The 8098-nt window shown below is 23.1% G+C and overlaps 1 protein-coding gene across 2 annotated transcripts in view; it reads right to left on the bottom strand.

The window, feature by feature from the left end:
• Positions 1-3720: 3720 nt before the first annotated feature.
• Positions 3721-8098, bottom strand: part of LOC111683606 (diphosphoinositol polyphosphate phosphohydrolase 2) — a 7753-nt gene continuing 3375 nt past the window's right edge. For both annotated transcript variants that reach the window (XM_046952217.1, XM_046952218.1), the window contains 3 exons: positions 4429-4527; positions 4217-4372; positions 3721-4150 (listed from right to left, as the gene is read on the bottom strand). In XM_046952217.1, coding sequence (XP_046808173.1) covers positions 3902-4150; positions 4217-4372; positions 4429-4527 — 504 coding nt within the window. In that variant the 3' untranslated portion in view covers positions 3721-3901. The remainder of the gene's footprint in view (positions 4151-4216; positions 4373-4428; positions 4528-8098) is intronic.

Raw genomic sequence — 8098 nt, 5'->3', positions numbered from 1 at the left:
TAAAAAAATATTCGAAATATTTGAAATTTTAAAAATTTCCTATTTTATACAAAGTTTCTGAAGAAAATTTTCATAATTTTTCCTTTCCCCAGAAAATTTTAGATTTTTCGAAATTTTCAGATTTTTTAAAGAAAATTTTCAAAATTTTTACCTTTCAATAGAAAATTTTAGACTTTTTGCAATCCACACTTTTTTGGAAGAATATTTTTCTCTTTATATAGGAAATATTTGAAATTTTAAAATTTACATCTTTTTATACAAAGTTCTGAATAAAATTTTTAAAATTTTCACTTTTTCACAGAAAATTTTAGATTTTTCGAAACTCTCACTTTTTTATAATTTTTTTAAAAATCTTTTAAAAAAAAAATTTACAAATTTTCTCTTTTCTGTAAAAAATTAATTTTTTTTCAATAGAAAACTTTCTTCTTAAAAAATATTTTCAAATCTTTTCAATTTGAAAATATCGAAAAAATTTTAAAATTTTTTCTGAAAAAATTTAATTTTCTATTGAAATTTTTGGAAAATTTTCACTTTTCTATAGAAAACTTTGTGATTTTTATAGAAAATTTTTGTTATGCTCTCTTTTTAAAAGAAATTTTAGAAAATTTAGGAAATTTTCTAAATGTTCTCTCTTTCAAAAAACATATTTCCAAATTTTCTCTTTTTTTAATTTTTCTTTGTCTTTTCCATAGAAAATTTTCTTTTTATTTTCTTTTAGAATATTTTCTGAAGAAAATTTTCGAAATGTTTTCATTTTTACACAATATTTTCCAAATTTGAAAAAAGAATATAGTTTGAAGTTTTCTATAGACATTTTACGAATTATCTTTTCTATGTTCTCTTTTTAGAAAGAAAATTTGCGAAATTTTCACTTTTTTAAGAAACTTTTTGAAATTATCTAATTTTACAAAGAAAATTTTCGAAATTTGCTCTTTATTAAAGAAAAATTTTTTCAGAAAATTTTCGAAAGTTTTTCTTCTATGTAGAAAATTTTCGAAGTTTTCTCTTTTCTTTACAATTTTTATTTTTTTAGAATTTTCGAAATTCTCTTTTTTTAAAAAGAAATTTTCAAAATCCTTTTTTTTTCGAAATTTTTCTTTATTCATATTTTCTACAATCTCTTGTTGTTAAAAAATTATCGAAATTCTCTCTTTTTATAAGAAATTTTCGAAATTCATTTTGTTTTTTTTTAATTCTTTCCAAAAGTCTCTTAAAAAAATCTTCAAAATTTCGAAATTCTCTCTTTTTATTAAATAAATTTTTCGAAATTATCTCCCATTGGATTTTTTAAATTCTCTCTTTTAATAGAAAATCTTCTGCATTCTCTTTTTTAAAATACATATTTTCAGTTTTTATAGAACATTTTCGAAATTTTCTTTTTATGGAATATTTTTAAAATTCTTTCAGTATACGAAATTTTATTTATTTTCTTATTTCAAGACAATTTTTAAAAATTCTCCTTTTTTATATGAACATTTTTGAAATTTTTAAAAAATATTTTCAAAATTTTTGAAATTCTTTCAATATATTTTTAAAAATTCTCTCTTTTGATTGAAAAGTTTTAAAATTTTTTTTATAGAATATTTTTTATTTTTTTTTTTCATTTTCGAAATTCTCTTATATACGAAATTATCCAATTTTCGATATTTTCTTATTTCTTAACAATTTTTAAAAATTCTATCTTTTTATATGAAATTTTTCGAAATTCTATATTTTAAAAGAAAATTTAAGAAATTCTTTCCTTTTTAAAAGAAATCTTTCTAAATTCTGTTTCGAAGTATTTTCGAAATTATTTCTTTTATATTTACTTATTTTAAGATAATTTTTAAAAATTCTCTCTTTTTATTTAAATATTCCAAATTCTGTATATGAAAAGAAAATTTTCGAAATTCCCTTTTTTAATAGAAATATTTTCGAAATATTATGTTTTTATAGAACATTTTGGAAATTTTCTTTTTATAAAATATTTTCGAAATTCTTTATTTTACAAGAAATTCTCTATTTTTATATGTAATCTTCGAACTTCTGTATTTTTAAAGAAAAATTTCGAAATTCTCTCTTTAATAAAACTTTTTCTTAATTCTGTTTTTAACAAATAATTTCAAAATTCTTTCTTTTATAGAAAAACTTTCCATTTGTAATTTTTAGATAACTTTAAAAAATTTTTTTTTTATATGAAATTTTTCAAAATTTCGTATTTCTTTTTTAATTCAAGAAATTTTATTTTTTAAAAATTTCCTCTTTAAAGAAAAATTTCAAAATTGTTTCCTTTTTAATCGATTTTTTCTAAATTCTCTTTTTAAAGATTATTTTTGAAATTTTCTGTTTTTGTAAAATATTTTCGAAATTCTATTTTTATAGAAAAGTTTCTTTCTTTTATAATAATTTTCTCTTTTCATATGAAATTTTTCAAAATTTTTTATTATTTTTTTTAAACAAAAAATTTTATTTTTTTAAAAATTTCCTCTTTAAAGAAAATTTTCGAAATTCTTTCTTTTTTTATAGAAATGTTTCTAAATTCTCTTTTTAAAGATAATTTCTGAAATTTTCTGCTTTTTTAAAATATTTTCGAAATTCTATTTTTATAGAAAAGTTTCGAAATTATTCTTTTATAAGAAATTTTTAAAATTTTTTATTTCTACAAGATTTTTAAAAATTCTTTACTTTATGAAATCTTCGAAATTCTGTATTTTTAAAGAAATTATTTTCAAAATTCTTTTTTTATAAAAAAGTTTTGAAATTCTTAATTTTATAAAAAATTTTCAAAAAATTTTTATTTCTTCAAGATTTTTAAAAATTCTTTACTTTTATATGAAATTTTCGAAATTCTTTATTTTTAAAGAAAATTTTTCAAAATTCTCTCTCTAAATTCTCATTTTAAAGAAAATTTTTAATTTTTTTTGTTTTAATTTCACTTTGAAATTCCTAATTTTCTTTGAAATTCTTTCTTTTTATACAAAATATTTCAAAATTTTCTTATTTAACAATAATTTTCCAAATTCTCTCTTTTTATAGAGAATTTTCGAAATATTCTTCTAGATTTTTTTCGCCTTTTTATAGAAATGTTTCTAAAATATTTATTTCTAAAAATTAAATACATAGTTTTGAAACGTTTTTATATTTTTAAGATTATTTTCGATTTTTTTTCTTTTCTATAGAAAATTTTTTAATTTTCAAAATGTTCTCTCTTCCATAAAGAAAAATGTTTAGAATTTTTTTTATACAAAAGAAAGTTTTATATAAAAAACTAGTAATTTTTGAAATTTTCTCTCTTTTTAAATAAAATTTTCCAAATTCTCTCTTTTTATAAAAATTTTCGAAATTTTCTCTAGATTTTTTCTCCTTTTTATAGAAATGTTTCTAAAAAAATTATAAGCAAATTGTTCCATATAATTGAGTCTATTTTTTTAAATTTTGTTTTTTTATTTTAAAAATAAGTGTAATTTTTTTATGCATGTAAAGTATGTATGTATTTAGGTAAAGTATGTAAATTATGTATGTGTAAATTCTTCTTATACTTCTTCTTTTTAAAAAAAGAAAGAAAGAAATCATGTTTTTATATTTGAGGACTAATAGTAAACGTTTTTTTTTTAATAATTATTATAATAAAGATAAACTTAAATACTACTCTCTCAAAAAAAGAATAAAGACAAAAAGATAATTATTTAAAAATGAGTTGCAAAATAAAAAAAATAATTAAACAAAAATTAACACCATCAACATTATCATGATCATCGTATCTATATCATTTCTTAAGTGTCTCTTAATAAATTTTCCTTTTTTCTTTCTTTTCTCATTTTTTTTTTCAAAGCAGCGAGAAACATTTTAAAAAGTTGAAGAATATTATTGGTAAAAAAAAGATTTAGAAGCAAAACAAATAAAAAAAAAACGTAAATTAATTTTATGCGGTGGTAGGTGAAGCTGCAGTTGGTGAATTTGTTGTTGAATTAACATTTGAATTGTTTTTCGAATGCCGCAATTGCATTAGATAATGTCGTTGTGTCGGTTTGTGTAGAGCCAGCTGTGTCAAGGCATCATCAATGGAAAACCATTGACGTTTACGACCAATACTACGAGAATCTTCCCATTCTTCCAGTTCTTTGGTAACGGTCATAACAAATACTTCTGTGCGATGCATATGATCACGATTCTAAGAAATTAAAGAAAATTTCTATTTAGTTTATTTTCAATTTAATTATAATTTCACCAAATTTACCTCAAAAACACCTAAACATCTACCCAATTTTCCCATAACACCAGCTTCTTCTAAAACTTCTCTAACCGCTGTTACCGAGGGTTCTTCTTCCGGTTCTACACCACCACCGGGTACAATCCATAATTCAGGACGTCTTGAGGAGGTTACCAAAAGTACCTTAAAAGCATATATTTCCTTTTTAGAAAAGTTTAATTTAAATGCATTTAACTCACCTCAGCTTCAGCATCCGAACGTACACAAATGCAGGCTGCACGTCTACGAAAGCCATCCTTATCGTAGATACGCGTAGAATTAGGTTTTTCTTTAACCATCTGCAAATAAAAAATAATAAAAATATTGCAATTAAAAAGTTTAATTTATTGAAAAATTTTGAAATTTTCACTTTTTAAAGAACATTTTCAAAATGTTCTCTTTTTATAGAAAATTATTGGATATTAAGAGAATTATCTGTTTTAAGCAAATGTTTGAATAGACCAATTTGTTTGAAATTTGAAAGAATATTCTCTTGTTCAATGGAAAATTGTCTTTTTTGTAGAAATTGTTAGAGAAAATTAGCTTTTATATAAAATTTTTCAGAAAATTTACTTTTTATAGATAATTCTCAAGAAATTATCTTTTTTACTTTCCGAAAAAATTCTTTGTTTTTTTTAGAAATTTTTCTTTTTTTTTTAGAAAATTTTTCAAAATCTAAATTTATAAAAAAATTTTTGAGAAAATTCTCTTTTTATGGATATTTTCAAGAAAATTCTTTTTAATTTACAAAATCTTAGTTTTTAAAAAATTTCTCTTTTTTTAGAAAATTCTCTTTTTTTTTGGAAAATTTTCGATAAAATTCTCTTTTTTTTGCAAAAATTTCGAGAAAATTCTCTTTTTTTTGGAAAATTTTCGAGAAAACTCTCTTATTTTAAGAAATTTTCGAGAAAACTCTCTTATTTTAAAAAATTTTCAAGAAAACTCTCTTATTTTTGAAAATTTTCGAGAAATTTCCATTTTTAGCAAATTTTTGAGAAAATTCTCTTATCTTCAAAATTTTCGAGAAAATTCTCTTATCTTCAAAATTTTCGAGAAAATTCTGTTTTTTGTAGACAATTTTTGAGAAAAATCTCTTTTTAAAACTTTCCAGAAATTATTCTTTCTTATATATAATTTTTGAGAAAATTCTTATTTATTTATTGATTTGCAAGAAAATTCTCTTTTTTTTAGAAAATTTTCAATAAAAACCTCTTTTTTTTTTGTTTAAGAAAATCCTCTTTTTTAGAAAAATTCCAAGAAAATCCTGTTTTTTTAGAAAAATTTAAAGAAAATACTCTTATTTTAGAACATTTTCAAAAACCAACTCTTTTTTTAAAAAAATTTCAAGAAAATTAATATATTTACCGATAATATATTTACCGATATCACGATCTAATAGATCTAAATCTAAGACCGTATTGGATTGTAAGAAATCTTTAACTGAATACTCTCTCAGAGGTAAGGTTCACATCATATGGGTACCAGCCTACTCGGGAGTAGTCGGTAATGAAAGGGCGAATTTAATAGCTTTAAAGGGAAGGGAGCTCGAGGCAGTTAACCTGACAAACGCAAAACCATTCGACGCAACAAAAGCTAAACTAAAATGGGTGAGAGGATCCTATAAAGCCTCTTGAAATAATGAAACAGTGGGTAGAATCACGAAGATCCTATGGGGTGACCCTGATGAGAGCAAGATGAAAAATCTGCACAAAATGACCCAGTTTGATGTTAGTATGATAGTACGTATTCTGAGTGGACACACAGGATTACGAACACATCTATACAAAATTGGACATGCGGAATCAGACGTATGTAGTGCATGTGGAGAGAACAGTGAAACTCTGGAGCACTTTCGCACTTTCGTCGAAGTTCTCTGGTTTTTTGGAGAAAATTCTCTTTTTGTAGAAAATTTTCACAGATGGGCCCAAGCATATTTTTACGGATATCAATATAAAATGGTATTTCAGACACCCTGACGAATGAAGAGTCTTCCAAGCAGAGATCCTAGTGATATGGAAAGCAACGGAACTAATATGAAATCATATCGATCAAGGGTCGGTTTTGGCTATTTGTGTTGATAGTCAAGCTGCTCTTAGAGATTTAGCTTGTCATACGATATATTCGCACATGGTTGCAGATTGTAGGAATGTCCTTAGAAACTTTATGAGACTGTTGGTCATATGCACGGTAATGAGGTGACTATTGATATTTGAGAGAATATGTGATATCATTAACCAGTAGATTGGATTGTAAAGGCCCTCTAAACAAATCTTGATATGATGTTACTAAAAACTTAAAGGACTGGATATACGCATTCTAAAGGTTGTGATAGGGATTCTAACTAGGAATTGCTCAGTTAGAACCTTTCTCAGTAGGTGTGATAGTAAAATACCGACAATTGCAGGTTTTGCGAAGATGAGGATGAAGTAAAGACGATCACTTTACTTTTTTGGCTGAGCTTTATAAGTTCATGGATTTTCTCTTTTATAGACCTAGGAATAGACCCGTTTTCTATTCATCTATCCTTTTTACCTATCTTTTTGCTTTCTTGCCCTTTTGTAGTGTATTTGTTTCTCTGTTTTGAATCTTTACTCGAAGGAAATCACAATGGTCTTTATGGTCTCCGATTACATATACACCGTCTTTATTTACATTCCTAATAAATTCATGATCCCTCATATATTCAACATAATTTTTGCAGTGTTAAGTTCTACTCTTTTATATGCTTCTGTTTCTATTTTGTTATAAGTCAAAGAAAAAACAACAATAAAAACAAATTGTGATTTAAGTACTTCTTATCAGATCAAATAATACAAGCTATACAAACAACTGAAAGTGGGGAAGGGGATTTATTCTTGCTTCCTATCGTCGTCATCTTAAAAAAAGAAATGGTAACAAGTGGTGTCTAGTTTAAAAACGTAGCAGCCGGTAATATGCATTTACTTTTATACTTATTTTCTACTATAGATGTATGTACATATATTTATACAGATGTGCTTTAATAACTGACGTTATTTTTGTAAACTATTTATAGTTATTATTAAAACGATAGAGTGTTGACTTTTGTATAAATAATTAAATATTTTAATTAATTATTAAACACACATAATTTTTAAATAGCAACAGCTTTTGCGCTAAATGTTTAAAGAAAAGAAATTATGCAAACTCGTGCTGTAAATAATAAATATTTATAACAAAAAAAAAAAAAATAAATAGAAAAAGATATTTTTTTAAAAAAATATTGTTGATTTTGGGCTACTAAGTTTATGGGTCATAGTTACGTTTAATTTGTTATCCAAATGTTTATTTGGTTTTATTTAGATTTTTTTGTAGTCTACATATAGAACTTAGAAAAGAACACACGTGAACATTTATAAAAAATCTTCATAAAATTTTTTTCATTTTCTTAAACAAACAATTTCGAGAAAATAATCTTTTTATAGAAAATTTTCGAGAAAATTCTCTTTTTATAGAAAATTTTCGACAAAATTCTCTTTTTATAGAAAATTTTCGACAAAATTCTCTTTTTATAGAAAATTTTCGACAAAATTCTCTTTTTATAGAAAATTTTCGACAAAATTCTCTTTTTATAGAAAATTTTCGACAAAATTCTCTTTTTATAGAAAATTTTCGACAAAATTCTCTTTTTATAGAAAATTTTCGAGAAAATTCTCTTTTTATAGAAAATTTTCGACAAAATTCTCTTTTTATAGAAAATTTTCCACAAAATTCTCTTTTTATAGAAAATTCATATAGAAATTCATATCATCACAGGAATTACTCCTTCGTTTCATGCTGTTACAACAACAACAACTGACCGACTAATCGTTTTATTATCCATATATCAAGTGCTGCCGGATAGCGCTTCGA

Source organism: Lucilia cuprina, chromosome 5 (genome assembly GCF_022045245.1).
Source record: "Lucilia cuprina isolate Lc7/37 chromosome 5, ASM2204524v1, whole genome shotgun sequence".
Lineage (NCBI taxonomy): Eukaryota > Metazoa > Arthropoda > Insecta > Diptera > Calliphoridae > Lucilia > Lucilia cuprina.
This window is presented reverse-complemented; position numbering and strand designations above follow the sequence as displayed.